We start from the raw sequence: 20848 nt of genomic DNA, 5'->3' as shown, positions 1-20848 counted from the left end.
ATTTAAAAGATGGCTAACAAGGGAGAAGAAAAAGATCAGGGTTTAAAATGGACATTGAATGTTCACATTCATAATATAATGAGCAGATTGTCATGGACACGAGATATGCATAGATACCCTGAGTCAACTAGGCATCTGGTAGAAGCTGAAGAGCTAAGGTAAAAGGCTTTGCTTTATCTTGTTTGCTCTTTTCCTGTAGGTGATAGTTACTTGGCAATACTGAATAATTCAAAACCGCCTCTAGCATGATACTGTGACAGAGAAAAGCAAACATATGGAAAGAGCAATAATGTTTGCTATATTTAGAAAAGATACTAGATTAGCTTTGGATGGTGGTGGAGGTCTTCTTTCTCTTTTTCATTTTCATTAGCTGACTTACTTCCCTGATAACCAGAAAATGTACAAAAAGGATTCTGATGTTTTGCAGATACTGTCTCAAGCTTAATTAACACTTATCTTAATCTCATTTCCCCCCACACCAGCTAGGTAATAAATGCTTCTGCAGCATTTTTAACTATTATGTTATATTGTCAGATAGAGACTTCAAGGAAGCTGACCTTTCTCAAGCCCATTCTTTATAAAAACTAGAGTGTTAATTATGTTTTTATTGGAAGGATGCATCCTGACAATATCTGGATAGTTCAGTTTTGCTCTGCTTAGTTGTGGTAGGAAGTATTCTCTGAACAAATGTAGTGGATAGAAAGAGCTGCTGATGTACAAAGAATGGAATTGACATTATAGAAAAAGGTTACTTATGTTTGTGTAGTTCAGCTTTAATTGGGTTATCAGCTGAAGCTTAAAGAATTAAATGAATTAACTTCAATATTAGGATTCTGTTGAGGTAAATCATCCCTATGCCTACAAAGGTTCCTCCCCACCCAAGTCTTTCCTAGGGTAGTTTGCCTTTCATTAAAAACATAAAATTGCCTTTAAATCATTTATTTGATATTGAGTGATTGTCGGAATGTTGAGAGCAAAGGCTGAAGACAAATAGTTTGGATGCAGGTATTTTAACAAGTGAACTATTTTCATATATTATCTTCTATTAAAATTAAAACTACTTTCAGTCCAGAAGCAATATAACTATGTGCATTGGGGAGAAGTTTTTCTGATTCTCTTGCACAGCCTTTGTTTGAACTAGTGAGAAGCACTCATCCTTGCTTTGCTGAACTTTGAACCAGCTGTAACTTCTGGATGGTCTCTAAGGGCAGCCCCGCATAGAACACATTGCAAAAGTCTAGTCATGAAGTGACTAGAGTATGAGTGACTATCTGAGTTACTGTCAGAGAAATACTTTAATAGCTGACCAGCTGCTGTAAGGCAAGATGATGAACTGAGGATGAACCAGCATGTGTACTGCTGCTTTAAGAAGCTGTCTATATAAGGGAGGCCATGTGAGGGTGTCTCTCTCTTTCTCCTCATATTCTATCTCCATTGTAGTTCTCTAGGTAAAGTTGAAGATTGATTGATTGCCTGGTATTTGCCTAACACATGTATGTATATAGAGACACTTAGACAGTTACCACCTTTATCAGTGAGGATATCCCTCCTTCTCATTATGTCAATGTGTTATTGCAATTTATAAGCTGCATTAGTTACCTGCCAGCTTCTGAATGCAATTCCAAGGAGCTGGTTGTCACCTGCAAAATCTTTCATGGCATTTTGCCTTGTTTTGAAGGACCCGCATGTCTTCAATTGCTTCAGCCTCTGTGGATTTTTTATGATACGTGAAGCAGTTCTGAATCAGTTAGATCTGCATTTGTTGAGAATCGTAAGAGAACTTGTTGATCTCTCTTAACCTATCAGTTATGTCTGGTGCCTCAGGCTAATTTGAGATCTTCTCTGACGTGGTTACCTCATGCTCAGGTTGAGAACCAAGCCCCCAGCATTCTCACAACAAATAAATTGGTAGGATTAGTATATTTTTTTGGTCTTAAGGATCAACAGTCCTCTCTGAAAGTAGAATATAATTAAACTAGTCCAAGTTTCTTTTACTCCTATTCCATTTGCTTCCAGTCTTTCTTGAGACAGCAAGAAGTTTCTGGAGGAAACCAGATTTCATGCCATTGAATCTCATTATATTGAGATTCATTATACTGCAGAATAAAGGAAGGACTGCTGTTTCTTATTGCAACATCTACTGTCTAACTCATTTTTAATGGAGTCAAAGTGGCAGACAATCCTGAGTTGCTGCATGCTGTCAAATAATGACTTAATTTTCAGAAACATTCTGAAGGCTTCTCAACCAACAGGATAAAGTGAACAGAGGGAACACATACAGCCAAATAGAGCAAGCCTCTTCAGCATAATTTAGTTATGCCTAGTTCCCAAGGGTTTTGTGCTAAGGGCTTTTTTAAATTTAAAAGTTTCTTCTAAATATTTGACTTGGTTGTTCATACATCCTTGCACTGTATATTCTGTTGCGCACTTTTGTTTCTGGAGACTGGGAGTTTCCACAAAAATCTATAAAAACAGTATTGGTTGGTACGCCATTTTTGTTTGTTTTTGGCAGACAGGAAGGGAAAAGAAGATAAATCTCCAGGTGAACCTTTTCTTGATTACGTCCAAGGTTAAGTTTAAGTGTAAACAACATAGATGTAAAAGAAACTGTTTATTCAAAAGTAAATAGATAGATTTTAATTCATGTAGTATTTTGTGTCACAATGTTCTTCTGCCATGGACGAGATAATTGAAAAAAAATACATTAGATCCAACACGTCTTAGAGGCAGCCTATTCTCCTCATCTTGTTTTGCATCAGAATATCTGTACTTGCAGTGCAAATGGTTGCTCTGGGACCAAGGGAATCTCAAGCTGAAACTATAGTTCTTGGCTGCAAAGACGATCACTCTAGACCAGGGGTCCCCAACCACCGGTCTGCGGACCGGTACCGGTCCGCGGAACAAGTCCTACCGCGCTGGCTTGTTGGGCGCCGCCATCTTTTTTAATGAAAAAGTGCTTCCGGTGAGCTTTTCCGGTAGAAAGCTCACCGGAAGCACGTTTTCATCAAAAGATGGCGGCGCCAGCGCTCGTGAGCTTTTCCGGTAGAAAGCCATTTCTACCTGGAAAGCTCATCGAAGCGCAGGCCGCCATCTTGATGAAAAGTGCTTCCGTGAGGTCACCGGAAGCACTTTTTCATCAAAAAGATGGCGGCACCCAGCTGATGCCGGTACCGGGCCGCGGCGCCCAGCTGATGCCGGTACCGGCCGCGGCGTAAAAAAGGTTGGGGATCACTGCTCTAGACCACACTAGATGAAGAGATACATGTGTGAATTTTCCAGAGTTCTGGTGGCCTAGAGGTTTGTTTTAAATCTCTGTTTGCCATGTGCAAAACAGTTTCATCTGATGAAACATGGAACTGAATGACAGAATATAACAGAATAATAGAGTTGGGAGGGACCTTGGAGGTCTTCTAATCCAAACTCCTCCTCAAGCAGGAAACCCTATACCATTTCAGACAAATGATTGTTCAATCTCTTCTTTAAAAACTCCAGTGTTGGAGCATTCACAACTTCTGGAGGTAAGCTGTTGTGCTAATTAATTGTTCTAACTGTAGGGAAAGTTCTAGCTTGGTTTTCTTCTTGAGTAGTTGGAAAATTGGTTGGGAAACTGGGAAATTTTTTATTTCTGCTTAAGTTCCATTCTTTTTTTAAAAAAGTTTTTATTTTTTACAACAAACATACAAACGAAAGATAAAAACAAAACCCTCTTTCAATTATATACATACAGTGTGTCAGTTGGTTACAATCTTTTGTGCTATCCTTTTTTTACCATTACTCACAAGTTATATAAATTCCCACCTTATCAATCTAGCTTGTGCTTATGTAATATCAATTATTAAACATTCATTTGACTAAACTATTTTTCCATCATTTTATACAAGATATTCTAAGTTTCATTATGGTTTAATCTTATACATTCATCCAATGGTTATATATTTTATATTGTATTCTATATCGATCTATTAACTTTTATTGTAAGGCTTACTAATCTATTTCTTTACCATGTCTTTTTATCTAACCATTGATATAATAAATCCCATATCATATAAAATTGTTTATCTTCTTGCTCTCTAATTTCAAATGTCAATTTACTCATTTCGGCACAGTCCATGATTTTCTTAATAATTTCCTCCTGCATAGGTATTTTTTCATTTTTCCAATTCTTAGCAAATACAATTCTAGCTGCTGTTAAAACATTTACAATCAAATATTTCAATTCTTTATGGTATATTTCCAGTATAATTCCCAATAAAAATATCTCAGGTTTAAAGTCTATGTGCTGTTCTCCCATGAGCTGTTCAGAGCATCCAGAAGTGGGAAGTGCTTCAGTCTCTTCTGGAAAGGCTGGGCTTAAAACTCCAGGACGCTCCTCCTCCTCCACGGGACTCCTCCTCAGCGTCCCCCAGTTTTAGCTCAGCCTTCGTGGTAAGAGGTTGTGCACTCCCTGACTGGAACGGCTTTTATCTAATTCAGGTTTGCTCTTTAAAACCCTTCACCATTTAATTCGGTTTTTTCAGGCTTTCCCCTCGATTGATTCAAATAACAACAACAACAACAACAACAACAACAACAACAACAATAATAATAAAATAAAAAAACAGTTTTTCCTCGTAAATAGCGGAGCCTGTCACTTCGCAGGCAGCTTGAGGCTACCGCCTCAGGAAACTGCCTTATCTAGCCTTCCGATCATCTGCCCTGTGATCGGAACGGAGCACTCGCAGCCGCGACTTTTTTTACCTTGCTGTTTCTCCTGACAGAAGCATTCAAATCGCAAGTTAGAGCAGCAGCAGCAATGGCTTGTCAGACGGCTTAGGCTTAGCACCGGTGATTCCGCTTCCCGCCCTTTTCAACGGCTGCCTCAATTTCGCGCCTAATTGCCACAGCCTCCATTCCTCGCTGGTTTCCCTTGCTGGGGACCGAGACAGTAACTTTCTATTTCGCCCTCCCTGGATTTGGCTATCCCTCTGGCTAACGTTACACTAACCGGCTGCTCATTAAACAGACATTTCGTTGCATTTGCCTTTGGATCATTTACTCAGACGTAAAGTGTGAGTGCCATTTATATTGCGGGACGTTTGTTTCTGGCAGGCAAGGAGTCACATCAGAGCCTGTAATAGCCGGTTTCCCTTGCTGGGGACCAGAGATCCGGAGTTTTCTCTCACTTAGAGCACTTGGGGGTTTCCCTTGCTGGGGAATGCTACTAGAGAATCATTCATAAAATGTGTATCCCATAGAGAAAGAAACTCAGAAAGGAACTTCTGTCGGCTTCCGGTTTGAGCTTCTTCGGCGACAGACCAAAGTCTGCAATCATGCGCAGTTTCAATCTGTGCTCACCGCTGGAGTGCCCCGAGCCGGCTGGTTTCCGGGCTAAGCCACCCCATAGAGGTGGTGAAGAGGGGGGAGACTGCCAGCAGGGTCGAGGAGAGTCACATCTCTTCCCCCCAGCTGGCCATTACTCCCTTTCCCGAAGGCGGTTGCAGCGGTGGTCAGAAATGGCCACCTCAAAGAAGAACTTGATCGGAAAAGAATGTGCAGGAGGAAGATAAGAAGAGAAAGTTTTGGCTGACCGGATCAAACTGAAAAAGCAACAATACAAGGAATTTGAATTATAAAGAAAAACATTATTCCCAAAGAAGTCTTTGAAGCGGCGAATGAGAGAGGGAAGGGAAAGGATTTGGTGGTTTGTTTTTTTTTTCTTCCCTATATTGACAACTAAGAGATTTAAGCAAGAAACCGGCAAAAATCCACTTTGACAATAACAGGTATTTAAGCTGAAAATAAAATGTCAAAGGGATAATAAAGATTTCTGGATTCTCAAAAACTTTTAAAAGAAGGGAAAAAAACCAAAAGGGTGGGATCTGGAAAAATGGAGGAGACCACCTGGAAGTGAAAGGAATTAACATGAAACTTTAACAAGATTCCTAAAAGATACATTTTAACTGAAACAAGATAAGAGAACCCCATGAAGAGAAAGTGGAAAAAAAGAAGCAAGAAGAAACAGCTTTGGATTATTTGGATTACTTGGTGATTTTTGGATTTTTGGCTATTGGATCTAAAGGACTAAAATTAATCGGTTGGTTGTTTAAAAGTTTTCAAAATGGTATCACTCTTGGAAGAATTGAGAATGGAACTTAAAAAACAGAAAGAAAATGCACAAGAAGGAAGAGGTTCTTTTGGCTTCATATTTCAATTTTTAGAAATGGAGATCCTGAACTATGAGAAACAACAAGAAATGACTGTAGAACAAGAAGGGCGGGACAAAGAAGAAGCCATCTTCAATGACCAAGTATTTCAATGTGGGGAAAAGAAAGGAAAAAGAGTGAAAAATTTAAGATCTGAAAAAACAATCCAAAAGAAGAATAGTTTGAAAAGTAATTACAACATTGGGAAGAAACAAGAGAGGATTACAGAAGAGATAATCAGAATTAGAGAGAGAAGGGGTCAAAAAGGGAAGGGAGAAGAAGAGGAGGAAGAGGGAAAGGAAAAAAAATTATAAAGGACAGAAACAGGACACAGAGAAACAGGGAAAACGTACAAGAATTAAGCCTATTTAGAAGACACAGAGATAATGGGTGAAAACTTAATTGAAAGGGGGATTCTGCAAGGGTACATAAGATAGTATTGTTATTTTAGAAATAGAAATGAACTTTGAAAATATGAAACAGGTGTGATTAAAATGATAGATAAAATAGTCATTGTAATGGAATGGAATGTTTAATAAATAAATGAAATAAAGTGAGAGAATGAAATTAGGAAAGGAGGGGAACATTTTAATTACTATAATTGTGTTATAAAAATTTAAGTGAAGAGGAATATGAAAGAAACATGAAAAATTATGGAAATATTATAAGTGTTCCTAGAAGTATGATACCCTATTGAAAAGAAATGTTAAAGATGTCAAAGATTATAACTAACATTAATGATAGAGCTGAATTGGAATAGAATAAGTATTTTATTTATTATTGTTATATATATATATTCTCTTTAAGAACTTAGTGCATATTTTAAGAATGTACCAAGCAGAATTCAACTGGAAGTTATGTGTTATATTGAATGTTATAATTGTAAAGGCATAAATTGAAGTTTAAATAAGAGTTGAATGGATAAAAATTAAAAGATACAAAGGTGTCATACTCCAATTAGTAACTACAGGGAAAAATTTTGTTTAATGAGAAAAGAAAATATGAAATTGAAACAGGACAGACAAAAGTATAAATATAATGACTAGAAAGGTATTGAAACTTAGAAATATATATATGTATGTATGTATGTATATGTATGTGTGTGTGTGTGTGTGTATGTATGTATGTATATATATATATATATATATTTTTTTCTGAGGTTCTCGCGGGTATTTGTATGTGGATCTTTGGTTATTCGGGTTTTCCCCCGCGTAAGATTCAAAGCATCTAGGCAACGTTTCGATGAAGTCTCATTCATCATCTTCAGGCTTGCTTCTTCGGCTCTGTGCTTCTCTGAGAAGCCTGATGATGGCAGATGAGATTCTGCTGAAACGTTGCTACAACTTTAAAAGAACTACAATGACGTGGGAAAATACCCGAACCAAGCCGAACACTATATATATATATATATATATATATATATATATATATATATATATATATATATATATATATATATATATATATATATATATATATATACACACACACACACACACACATACACGTGTGTGTGTGAATTTAGAAAGGAATGTTAAAATAGTAATAAGATATGGAATAGAACACAAAGATGAATATGAAATTGAATTTGTGTCTGTATGGAGAAGTGATAACTCGGGACCATGCTATTCTCAAAAAAAGAAATTTTACTTGTATTATGTTTTGTGAAAACCCAAATAAAATTTATATATATATAAAAAAGAACTTCTGTCAAATTTTGTCAATGTAGTCTTGCAAGAAACTATAATTAGGTCATCTGATCAGGGTTTCTGTCTGGGAAGGGCGACAGGGAGTACTTTCATCAAAATATTATTCCATATGTTTAAAATTCTGGATAAGTAAGAACATATCTATTATACTCGGTAGCCACAGTTTGTCCTTTTCAATTATTTATTTAAACCTATTTTTGTTTGCCTAATGTCTGAAGAGAGTACAAGGACTGTTTTCATTCTATTTGGCAGATACTCCGTTGCTGAATCGCCGCCCATTCTGCTGTGATAGCCTTACCTGAATAGAACTGAACTGTAATTTATGCACTTAACCCACTTCCCTGGATTAATAGCCTGAATCATGGTCCAACCATATAAATAGGTTGATGCAACATACTAAACTGAAATGTAGTTGGCTAGTTTGTGACTTTGTGAAAAAAGAGTCATAGGATCACCCTAATGTGAAAATTCTTTCTTCCTGAAGAAGTACAATATTATGAATATATTAACTTGCACGTGGCATATGTTCATCAAATTCATGTGAGTCTTTGAACTTGAAAAAAGAGTTAGGGAAATGGTGTATTATGGTATATAAATCCATCCACAGGTGTATCTAGTATGTACCTGTGTCCCACAATTTATATTTATTTATCACTACTCAACAGGCAAGAATTTTTTTTATGGATGTATGTATTTCCTCCAAGGAAATCATACAGAGTACAAAGTTTTAGAAAAGTCAAGGGAAAAAAGAAGACTTATCTCTTTAACATTCTAAAGCACTTCAAAAGAGTAATTAAAAAAAAGAATATTTATGGACAAAGGATTCCCATTTGTTTCAGAGAGTTTCTTCAACATATATTAACAAGACAAGTGAACTTTAATGTATGGAATTCAAATGGTATATGTTTGAACAGACTTACACTTATATTATCCACTAATTTGTCTAAACCTATAGTTTATCGATGGAGGTAAGTATGGGCTTTTCTAAGCAGAAAAAACATGAGAGGTGAGAGTTTAGATTGCTTAGACTAGTCACTAGAGTTATTTGTTTTGTTCTATGTCACTGTCATGTGCAGAGGTGGAATACAAACATCAAGGCTGCAAATCATCTTGCAGTCAATTACCAAAGATTAGATTGTGCTATGCTATGCCAGATTGTCACAGGCAAGTCTCTTTTTGTACCCCTACAGTGAAATTAAGAATCTCAAAAGGAAAGAAGGAAAAGAAACATTCCCTAGCTTATCCTATACATACATACCCCGCCCCACAATTTAATTCAGAAGTTACAAGCAGCACTATAGATTGCAGTTGCAGAATAATTTCTGGGGGAAATGAGGGTAAATTGAAGGATACATTGGTTTCTAATCATACAGGATCCCTAATTATAATAAAATACAAATTGGAGACTACTTGCTAATATTGCCATACAAAGATCCCCCTATGTTCCTGGTCATTAGTGAATAAAGTGTTTGTGATCTTTCTCTTCAGTATAAGTGGTACTTTCCTTAACAATAATGTTGTACTTTGAAAAGAATAGTTTCTAAAAATTAAGAGGAGAAAGTTTGTGTTTTCATATGTGAATAATAAAATGAAACATACTTGAGAATTCAGACTGCGCACATGGGAAATACAAGGAAAGAACATGTCCAAGAGAAGAGTAGCACAATGGAAAGAAAATCACAATAATAGGTGCTAATTTCATTTAGTGTCATGTGGATGATGGTGCATACATTCATTATCCGAACAACAACAAAAAAATACTTGTCCTTTTTCTCCAATGGTAAATGTTCTCGGTATTAGCTCTACCTCCAATGGAATTTATCTCCCTTGTTCAATGCTTCACTTGCTCAGAAATAAATTTCAGTAACTTCTTTTTCACTATTGTGAATATCAAATCATTTTCAGCCTTATTAAGTGCAGTATTGCCCAGTTTTATAAGCAAGCCCTTCTATGATATGACACTGTTCTCTAGTTCTTCAGAGCTGCCTATTCAATCCCAGTTTTCTTGATTTTTCTTCTCATTGGCTGAATTCAGACATGCCATGTTAGCAGGTATGTAAGGAGCCATCTTATTGGCCATATCTGTTTCAGCTTGTCCAATCCACTCCCTCATCTGTTCTAAGTTTGGCAAAGTTTCTGATTTCAAAATTTTCATTGCCAATGATTTCATTACTGTCCTTTTCATCTCTCATCTTCAGGTTTTTCGCACCGACTTGATAACAGCAATGAAGATCCCAGATTCTTTCCAGCTGAGCCCGGATGAGTACTATATTCTTGCTGATCCCTGGAGGCAAGAGTGGGAAAAAGGTGTTCAGGTGCCAGCAAATACAGAAACAATCCCAGAACCAGTGGTAAGGTAAGTGAAACTGGTGCCTTTTTCTCCTTCCTGAGATATATGTTTATGCTTGGGTTTGTCTTGGGTTTGTCTCTGTGGCACTGTATTGATTTCATCGGCAATTTAATGCAAAACATGTTTCTCAATGGATTCTGGATCTAAAATGAATAAGTGAAACAATACGTAAAGTTCTATCTGTATATTTGTATATTTGATTAGTACAGAACAGGCCAAGAGAAAGTTAAAATGTCTGTCCAACTGGACACATGCATATATCTACTAATTTGTGATGAGGCTGCAAAAAAAATTTATTTTGTAATCTCTACTGCATCCTCAAATGGACATCCAGCAGAGCTCTTCAGAATAATTAAGGTTATTTGCCCTTGATAATCCCAAAAGCCTGCTATGACCAATTTGCAAGACATTGGGAAGATAAAATCATGTTCATGTCATCTCGTATTCTACTTTTGACATAGTATCTAGTGCATCATTTGGTCCAATTATGTCTCAGTGCTCTCAGTTTTGAAGGCCTGGGGATATGGACATGATGCTTGTAGCTGATCAGTCTGCATCTTTTGACCCCTTCCTCTCTTGGCTGTTAGAGTTAGCTGAGTTAATATATCTGTAAAGCACATTTTTGAGTGTAGTTTATGTTGCCAGCTCTTAAAGAAGCGGTAGTTACCCCCTTCTGGGGGACAAAACATGAATGTAAAGTCTTATTATTTTCATCAAAGTACCTCCTTTGGGAGCAAGGGGCTGGAGAGGAATAATACTATTCATCTGTGTAGTATTCTAATTTTGTTGAAAAAAACCCAATTACGTTGAATTTTAACCTGGATTCAGACAATTTTAAGACTGAATTAGCCTTTAATGACCTATGAAAAAGAGATGACAGTGTGATTTTGTTGATGCTGCAGCTTTTTTGTACTATTAACCATTGGTAGCCTTCTGAATCAGCTCCATGAGATGGTTTTGGAAACATGCCAACTTGCAGAGACAGTATTAGAAAATAACATTGAATGACATTGAACCCTAACCTTAGAATCATGGCAGCTGAACAAGGCACAATCGTATCGCAAATCATTTTTAACTGTCTATATGAAACCAGGGGATGCAGTTATCAGAGAACCGTTTGATCAGTAGTGACATTAGCAGGTATTGTCTTTTCCTAAAGAATTCCTATTTGTGGCCATTGCTGTCATACCATTGGTTAACTGCATATTTGGATTATTCTAAAACTTCAGTGAACACAGAATGTGGAGGTCAGGTTGTTATATTGGGCACCTAGCTGGGCAATACGACCCCATCATATTATGGTGTATCAATCTGTATCAATCATAAAGGTCTGGATGACTTTGGTCTATGAGTCTGACTTTTTTGCTTCTAAACTGCATAAATACTGAGATTGCCCAAAGAGATCATATTGCAAGTTTCACGAAGTATAGATTGTCACCTTACTCAGTCAGACCTTTCTGGGGGAGAATGCCTGCTGTGTGGAATGCTCTTCTCCACTAGCTTTCGGTGGTCTTATTGTTGCATTGTTTAGGTACCAAAGACTGATCTTTATACCTATCGTATTTTTTGCTCCATAAGACGCACCTGACCATAAGCCACACCTAGGTTTCGAGGAGGAAAAGACAAAAAAAAATGAATATGGAGCACCGTCTCAGTGTGAACATGGAGCAGCAGTGTAGTGAGGGCAGGAGGCGGAGCCTGAGAGGACCACAAATAAGTGTCCTCTCATGTGCCAGCTCTACCTATTGACTCCTGCACTGCGGAAAAGGCACAGAAGAGGCGGGGCTGCTATCCACCATATTTACTCCATAAGACACACAGACATTTCCACCCACTTTGGGGGGAGGGGGGTCAAAGTGTATCTTATGGAGTGAAAAATACAGTAGGTCTCTCACATAGGTAGGTCTCTCACAAATACTTTTTTCATATCTATTCTTCGATTGTTTAACTTGGCTTGTTTATTTAATGTTAAACCACTTACAGTTATTTTATGAACAGTAGTATGTAAGTGTTTTAATCAGTAATAAAAACAAAGTGGCGTTTTTTGCACATTACTTGATCAAACTATTTCCTACATATTATCTTTTCTTTCAAAGTCCATTGAGAATAATTTTTTTTCCTAGTTTGAACCTGGTTAAGCAACACTTTGTTCTACTATGGTTGGAAATTTGGGACCTTGGTCATTTGTGATGGTCTCTCTGCCCAACAGTGTATATTATTTATCGTTAATAAAAAGAGCATTTTAATAGTGTAAATATTCAATTGCTGTTTCCTCCATGTATACAGTATACAGAAAAGGAAGGTGTGGGAAGGTGTACACTGACTTAACAGTATCTCTGTCTCTACTCCTTTTCTTCTTTTCTTTTTTGTAAAAGTTAGCTGTGATAAAATGTATAAAAGATTTGGGGAGCCTTTTTTACTTCAAAAATGTTAAGTGTCACAATGAAGACTGATTAGATAGCATTCTTACTCTGCAGAAATAATGCTTTGACAGGAAACAGAATTTTAAACATGTTTAAGGTATTTTTCAGATTTTATCCAGGAAATCTCTCCCTCCCCACAGGATTCAGTAAAGTCAATAATTGCCTGAAGCACTCCTTGCTTAGCAATGACAGCAGCAACAGTTGTTGGTGAAGGAAAGTTATGAAATAAACTTTTGTGCTTTTATCTCCTTCCATTAGTATGGGGGCAAGGAAGGCAATAACCTTCAAGAACTAAAAAAAAATTAATGAGAAATTGGAAAGGAAACGAGGCAAATTACATTTTAAACTTATTCAGTATTGTAACATGTTGGTAGAATGTTTGTCTTTACCAACTTTGATACATGCGTATTTGCAGTCCTGAATGTTCTGTAAAGCTGAAGGTTGAATCCCGTGCTGGGTCAAGATGAAAAGTGATATCTTGGCATTGCTTGGGCCGGAGGTTCCTATTTAAAGCCAGGCTAAACAGATTCACATTTTTTGCAAATGTACTTCGCAGGCATATGCAGTTGTTTAACATGGTCAGCGCTTTCTCCCTGGTGGAAGGCTATTGAATATTCTGGCCTCATTCCAGTATAGCAGTAGACACTTGAGATTCCTCTGGAATTAAGGAATTCAAGACTCCCTTGGATTAAGCATAGCCCTCAGACATAGTCCCCAGTAGGCAATAGGATTGTCCTGGCTTGCCCTCAGATGGGGTGGATTTCACTTCCTATAATATCTAGCCAACATAATATCCAGTCATTGGTTTTGCTGGCTCATGATTATGAAAGTTGAAGATTTCCCACATTTGGTGCAGAACATCTTGGGAAAGGCTGCATCATTTAGACACAGATTGAAATATTTAATGCATATGTAGTGTTTAGAGAAGAGAAGAAAACTTAAGGTGATGAAGTATACCAGATCTTGTTTTCCAAATCCAGAAATAATTTCATCTATAGAGACTGTTAATATACTATATTACTGCTGCTAAAAAAAAACCTGGGAAGGTGTTTTTTTTTTAATTCTTATCTCATCTGTCTATCAAATCTGTTTTCTGAGTTAATCTTGCATTTGGTAGATGCAGAGGTAGTCAGGTTTTCCTGTGGTAGGTACAGACTAAGATAAGATTTGCAGGAGCTGATTTATTGGATTTCTAGAAATCTGAGCTTCACCAACAAGAACCAGTTACAAAATAGTGATTTGGGAGAAAACAAGACAAGAAAGCGAAATTATAATTGGAAAGGCAGAACCACATATTCACTGCATCCACAAGGAGCAGGTTATCCATTGGGAAAATATATCTATTGAAATATAAAACTGCATCTGTCTTGTTTATAGCAGATTAAGCTAGTTGAGGGGAAGAGAGATAGCAGTTATTGTTAAACAAAGTTGGGTGTCAGAAATGCATGCCTGTCTACTTCAGGCTGTCAAGACATCTGAGTTGCTCAACTCTATGCTATAACCTAAAATTCACGGCATTCCTAGTCCAGGCACCTTTCATTGAGGGACTTGTTTCAAGCTCCCAGATGGATACATTGACCTAAATTTGTTCATCTGTATTTGTTCTTCCCCATCTCTCTCTCACAACTCTTTCATAGCCATTTGCACAGTGGACCACTGTTAAAACCAATAAATACATAAGGAAGCCACAGCTTCCGGTGTTGGTAGAGCAGGTGTCTCCAAAGTACTTAGCATTTCCTGTTTTAAATTTCCTACATTTTTGCATAGGAATTTTTTTTTCATATAAATGTTTCAAGGCAGTTGACCCTCCCCCCCCCCCAAACAAAAAAATTCAGTATAAAAATAAGTATTAAATTTGTAGGAGAAACAATTATCTAGCAACCATGAATTACAATGCAACTTACTACTTTTTCCAGTCTTGAACGTGTTTTTAAAATGAATGACTTACCCACCTTAGTCATTCTGGCACAAATGATTATTTTAAGTGCAGGGCAATTGAGAATCAGAAATGTGGTGTGTAAATAGTGACCTTCTTGGATGTCTTTATGTTAGCAAACAAGAAGGAGGGAAATAAAAAGTAATGTATGCATTGTTCCTTCAGTTTGTACAGAGATGAGAGGAGGAATTTGTTTAAATCAGTCCAGTTGCCTAAACCTGATGATATTCCACATTGGTTGAAGATAAGGGAATTGCAGCTTAAAAAAGAAGATAAAGAAGATTGTTAAAGTGGATGCCCCTTAAAATAATAATAATAGTAATAACAACAACAACAACAACAACCTGCTTTGGGAAAAGCTGCACGAAAAAACCTTTTCTCCACACGAAATGTCAGAAATTAGAGGGAACATAGGTCTTGGGTTAGGAAACACTATTCTTAATTTATAATGAGCAGAATGAACATTGCTGCAAATGTTGGGTTCAAATGTTTTTTCACTTATTTTCAGGTAAAGTTATGGGGGGGAAAGGGAGGTTTTCATTTTCCGTAAGCATAGCTTTGTTACTTCATAGCCCCTAAGCAAATTTGCTTACATTTAACTATAACTTGTTTGAAATGAGCAAAATTCATAATTGTGGTATTGGCTTGTTTTGACAAGCCACTTAAATCAAACAATGTTCTAGCTTTGGACAATACTGTAGCACTAAAATAGGGCTTAAGCAAACTAAAGCGAAAATGTAAGATCTCCTCCTTAATAGTTGCACGGAAAGAAAACAGAATATGTGAGGTTGTTAGGAATGATAGTCACCTAATAGTTGGGTTGGAAATATATAAACCAGGATAGTAATTTAATACTGTATCTTTAAGAGAATGCTGAAATTGTGATTGGCTGAGGTTCCTCCAGTGGCCATAAGATGGAGCCAGAAACCTGGTTTCTTTCTCTTTGCATTTCCTGTTTTGCCGTATTGCCTGATCGTCGTTCTACTTGGATTGTTATGAGTCTTGCAACTGTTAGCAAACTCCGTTTACTGAACCTTTTTTATGATACTTGACTTCATTTTTGGATTATCCCTAGACTGATACTACCTGCTTTAACCGTGTATGATTTGGACTGTTTGTTGGACTTTGTTTACCCGTTTACAGGAAGTAAAATCTACATTTTACCATTCAGTGTATCTGTATGCTGGTTGTGTGTTGTTCCTCACCACTCTCACTACGTTTCCCTGAGTGCATTCATTCTCTTAACGGGGAATACCTCAACAGAGGTCAAGATACAGTGTGTCTTGTTCCCATCAAGCTTTGTTTCATTATGGTCTCCAAATTGACTGTTGGATTTCCCGTATATACACAGCAAGAGACAAACAAAGAAAAATTCTGAGCTATTTTGCTTGATATATTTGGTTCTGTAGATGCTTTTGTAGTTACTGTGGATTTCAAAGGCAGTCATTTGGAATGAGAGGGTTTGGAATAAGGTGGATGAATTCCTGCATTGTCAGGGAAGTTCCATTATAAAGAATCATTCCAAATCCATATCCTCTCTCTGGATCTGTAGCAAATCAAGTCATTGCAATGGAATTGTCAACACTTAGTAACCAGCAGATTCTATATTCCAAATGTATAGATTACCCCTTATAATGCAAGATTAGCAAAGGACTTTGGAAGGAGTCATTATTTAACTTCTAATTAAATTAGAGATTCTCTGCTTTTCTTAACTAAAAAAGCCCTCGATTTAAGTTTTTAGTACTTATTTAACTTCTAATTAAATTAGAGATTCTCTGCTTTTCCTAACTAAAAAAGCCCTCAATTTAAGTTTTTAGTACCACATAGACTACCACCAAAGCAGCTTTTAAGGTGTTCTCGGTAGATTTAACATATCATACTCCTACTATTAAAGGTAAACGATTATAGTTTTTTGGCCAGATTTTGAATACATATCAACTTTATGAACATGAATACGTATCGAAAAGTTCCTGTTGTTTCTCTATGTAGCTCTACATGAATATGCATATTTTCATTACTGCAATAATTTAAAAGCCTGGTGATTCTTAGATATTTAATTCTAGTTGTTCAGCAATTCTTCTCTAGTTCTTGTTCAACGTAACTTGTAACCCACAGTGCTAAGCAGAATCCCATGAGAAGTGCTGACTTACATACATCAGGCTAATTGTTAATATGTTAGCTGCTCTCCCTGTGCCCAGACAAGTAACCGTCCATTCAACAAGAAGTGCAGCTACCACAACTGCGTCGGCGACGCAGGCCTCATTGGAGGACATCTGCAGGGCAGCGACATGGTCCTTCCCATCTCTCTTCGTAAAGCACTACAAACTAGACATGTTTGACTCCGCAGAGGCGGCCTTTGGCAGAAGGCTGCTCCAACAAGTACATACAGATGGGAGATCACAGGACCAGACCACTTCCCGCCCATAGGGATAGCCTGCTTTGGTATGTCCCATATGTGTGGATTCTCCAATAGGCATGCTGGAGAAGAGGCATTGGCTTACCTGAACGCAGTTTCTCAGCATGCCTTTGGAGAATCCCCTCCCATCCTGGTGACCATCTGGTCCAGTGTCCAGGTGGGAGGCCAAGCCAATACCACAATGAAGATCATCAGCGCCTTCAGCGTGACTGGGACTTCCTGGCCCTGACAGGAAGAGGTGCGACAAAGATTGATGACTCATTCTGGGCAGAAAGGCAGAATCAACCCTTATGTGTGGATTCTCCAAAGGCATGCTGAGAAACTGTGTTCAGGTAAGCCAACGCCTCTTCTATTCAATTTGAGCACTCAAGGAAACACTTATTCAATGATATACAAAATAAAAAATGCAACTTCAAGCATGATAAATAAAACCAATAAAAAGCCTAGTGAAAGAGCTTATATATGTTCCCTTAGCTCTGAAAATTGGAGCACATATGCTCTGTTCCTAATAAGGATTGGTTTGTTTGGGGAATGAGAATTAGATTTTAATGAAGAGAAGGGGTGTTATCTGAAGAGACCCTGTTTCAGGTAAGATAGCAGAGGCATAAATATTTTTAAAAAAACTTCCAACACTAAAACTCTTGGGATAAATGTCTGCTTAAGGCGGCCTCTCTTTTGTTTGAGAGGTACCCAGTACACCAACATAGTTTCTTATTCCATACATTTCTGATGGGTAGAGTAACTACTGTAAGTAGGAAGAAAGATGCCATGCTTACTGTTATTAGTCTGTTACTTAAGAAGCACCTCTAAGGGAGACACTAACTCCTCCCCATTCTTCTAACTTGGTCTTTTTAATAGAAGCCAGGTCAAAAAACTTTCCCACAATTGTGTTAGAAAAGAAATGAAACATCCTCTTTCTCCTTAAACTAGAAGGTTTAGTAAGGTGGAGACTGCAGGCAAGCCACATAATTTACTGAAGTTAGTAGATGTATCAGAAGGGGAAACTAGATTTTTCCATTTTAATTTCTCAGTGATGTTAGCAACAGTCGTTAAATTCTACTGTAGATAGAATTTATAAAGTGTGTTTACTTTCCAAAATATTGCTGGTCTGAAATAGTTCTACAACTCATCAACAATAACAAAATTTCATTCACTCAAATAAACCTAAATGTCACTTAAGAGAGCCAGCTTGTAGAAACCAGAAGACCATAATTTCTTCTTAAAAACTTCCAGTGTTGGGGCATCCACAACTTTTGGAGGAAGTCGTTTCACTGATTAATTGTTCTAATTGTCAGGAAAGGTCTAGATTGGTTCTCTCTTTCAGTTAGTTTAGTTTGCTTCTTGCCCTGCCTTCAAGTACTTTAGAAAATAAGTTGACACACACATACTCTTTCTTTGTGGCAGCCTCTTATATGGGGACACTGCTATCATGTCACCCCACTTCTTCTTTTCATAGCCGATTCCAGCAACCGTTCTTCATATGTTTTAGCCTCCAGTTCCCTAATAATTTTTGTTGCTTTTCTCTGCACTCTTTCTAGAGTCTAAACATCTTTTTGTATTGGTACAAAATCTTGATTCTAACCCTCTGTTCATGCAGCCTAGGAGTGTGTTGCCTTTTTTAGCAGCTGCAACACATTGCTGGCTCATATTTAAGTGATAGTCCATTAGGATTCCGAGATCTCCTTCACAGTTACTACTAATAAGCCAGGTACCACCTATTCTATACCTATGTATTTGGTTTTTCTTGCCTAAATGTAGAACCTTTTCTCACTATTGAATTTCATTTTATTAGATAGGGCCCAGTATTCAAGTCTGTCAAGATCCTTCTGGAGTGTTGGCTATTCCTGACAGCTTGGTGGTGTCTGCAAATTTGATGAGTTTTCCCTTTGTCCCCTCCTTTATATAATTGATGATGATATTGAAGAGTACTGGGCCCAAGTTAGGGCCTTGGAGTACCCCACACATACTTCCCTCCATGTAGATGCAGTTCCATTAAGGATTACATGTTGAGTGCAGTTAGTCAGCCAGTTATAAATCCATCCAATGGTGTGATGCTGTCTAACCCTCATTTTTCTATCTTATCAAGAGTATGTTATGGTCTACTTTATCAAATGCCTTGCTGAAATCCAAGTAAATTATACCCACATAATTTCGCTGGTCCACTAATTTTGTCACATTGTCAAAGAATACAATAAGATTTGTCTGACATGATCTGTTTTTGATAAAACCCATGTTGGCTTTTGCTTATGATTTTGTTTGCTTCTAGGTGTTCACAGGTTTGTTGCTTGATTATCTTTTCCAGAATCTTCTCAGGTATTAATGTCAGACTGATAAGTCTGCAGTTTCCTAGATCCAGTTTTTTTCCCCATTTTTTGAAGGTGGGAACCATATCAACTGTTTTTCAGACATCTGGCTCCCTGATGCTGCAAGATTTTTGAAGAATATAGTTCAGTGGTTCTGAGATCACGTCTGTCAATTCCTTCAGAACCTGGGCATCATCCTGAACTCACAATTTCTGCATGAAGAGCAGGTGGCAGTTAACAGCTAGGAGAACCTTGCACCTATTCCTGCAGCAGGAAGACTAGAAAATGTCATCTTGTAGGACCAGGAAAAGGTCCTTTTCTGTTGCTAGACCCTCCCTTTGGAACTTCATTCCCCCTGAGGTCAGGCCAACTCCGACCTTGATTACTTCCAGGAGGGCCTGAAGACCTGGCTTTGTCATCTGACCAGGGGATCAGAGCATGGTGTGGAGCTCATCAAATGGCTATGCAGTTCTTGAATGGCTTTGCTCTCCTGCTGATTCTATTGCATTGTTTTTTACTATTTGTATATGTTCAATGTTTTATGTTTATTTTTCAATTGTAAACTGCCCAAAGTCATGAATGCGAGATGAGCAGCTATATAAATTGAACCAATATTTAAATAAGATAAACATTTGGAAGTGGAATAGGCAGGTGCCTCCCATATTCACTGGAACATAAGAAGAGGGAGAAGATACAGCACTATCAGATTTGCAAGATTCTGTTATTATACGCATCCTCAATAAAAGTAGTTTTAGCTTTTCTGTGGAGCTGAGTTTTCAGTCTGATCTACATATTGGGGCTGACACTATTAGAAGCAACATATAAAAGTACCCTTACAAGACTACCTGGTGTTATTATTTTCGGAGCAAATCATCCCTTCAGGCAATCAAACAACAGTGACTTTGAAATCATGAACAACCTAATAACATTGCAATCCCAAGAGTTGTGGTTTTCTCTGCTTCTATTCTTTTGCTTCTGATAAGCAAATACCCATATGGGATATGAGTAGTTTATTGCTGCTACCTCTTGAACGACTTCTGTGCCAGAGGTTTTATCTAAGAGGTTCAAGAGGATCAGTTATTAATTCTTTCTCAGTTGGCTGAGATGAGATGCACCTGGGTTCCTCACACTAGCTTTCCAGATATGTCTGGGCAGCGATCAGTCCCTCATACAGAAAATGACAGGCCTTGGCGTAGGCTGAGATGTTAACATTTTCCTTGCTGCCATTGTGGCTGCTGCTGTGGTGCTACTGTCTTCTGTTTTTTTTCATGCAGGTCTCCTTCTGCTACCGCGGTTGGGACACTTGGCATGGGCTCTTCTCATAGAAGCAGCAACAATGGATGTTGCTCTATTTCTTTCTCTGAACATCTATTAAGGCTTCAACTGCTTCAACTGATACTTGGCTTCTCAGGTCCCAGTTGCCTTGGTCTCTGGCAGCCCAGGCATGTAGCTGTAAAAGGGACAAAGACAATTGCTTGCTGCTGCTGCGGCTGCCACAGTTTTCTTCTCCCTCCTGATTCCCCTTTATT

The 20848-nt window shown here is 37.7% G+C and overlaps 1 protein-coding gene across 2 annotated transcripts in view; it reads left to right on the top strand.

Annotated features, from left to right (window-relative positions):
* JADE2 (jade family PHD finger 2) overlaps nucleotides 1–20848 on the top strand; it is a 222717-nt gene that overhangs the window by 67687 nt on the left and 134182 nt on the right. For both annotated transcript variants that reach the window (XM_026687218.2, XM_026687209.2), the window contains exon 4: nucleotides 10090–10247. In XM_026687218.2, coding sequence (XP_026543003.1) covers nucleotides 10090–10247 — 158 coding nt within the window. The remainder of the gene's footprint in view (nucleotides 1–10089; nucleotides 10248–20848) is intronic.

This window comes from Notechis scutatus, chromosome 2 (assembly GCF_049901735.1).
Source record: "Notechis scutatus isolate UNSWTSFEM ecotype Mainland chromosome 2, rNotScu1.2, whole genome shotgun sequence".
Taxonomy (NCBI): Eukaryota; Metazoa; Chordata; class Lepidosauria; order Squamata; family Elapidae; genus Notechis; species Notechis scutatus.
This window is presented reverse-complemented; position numbering and strand designations above follow the sequence as displayed.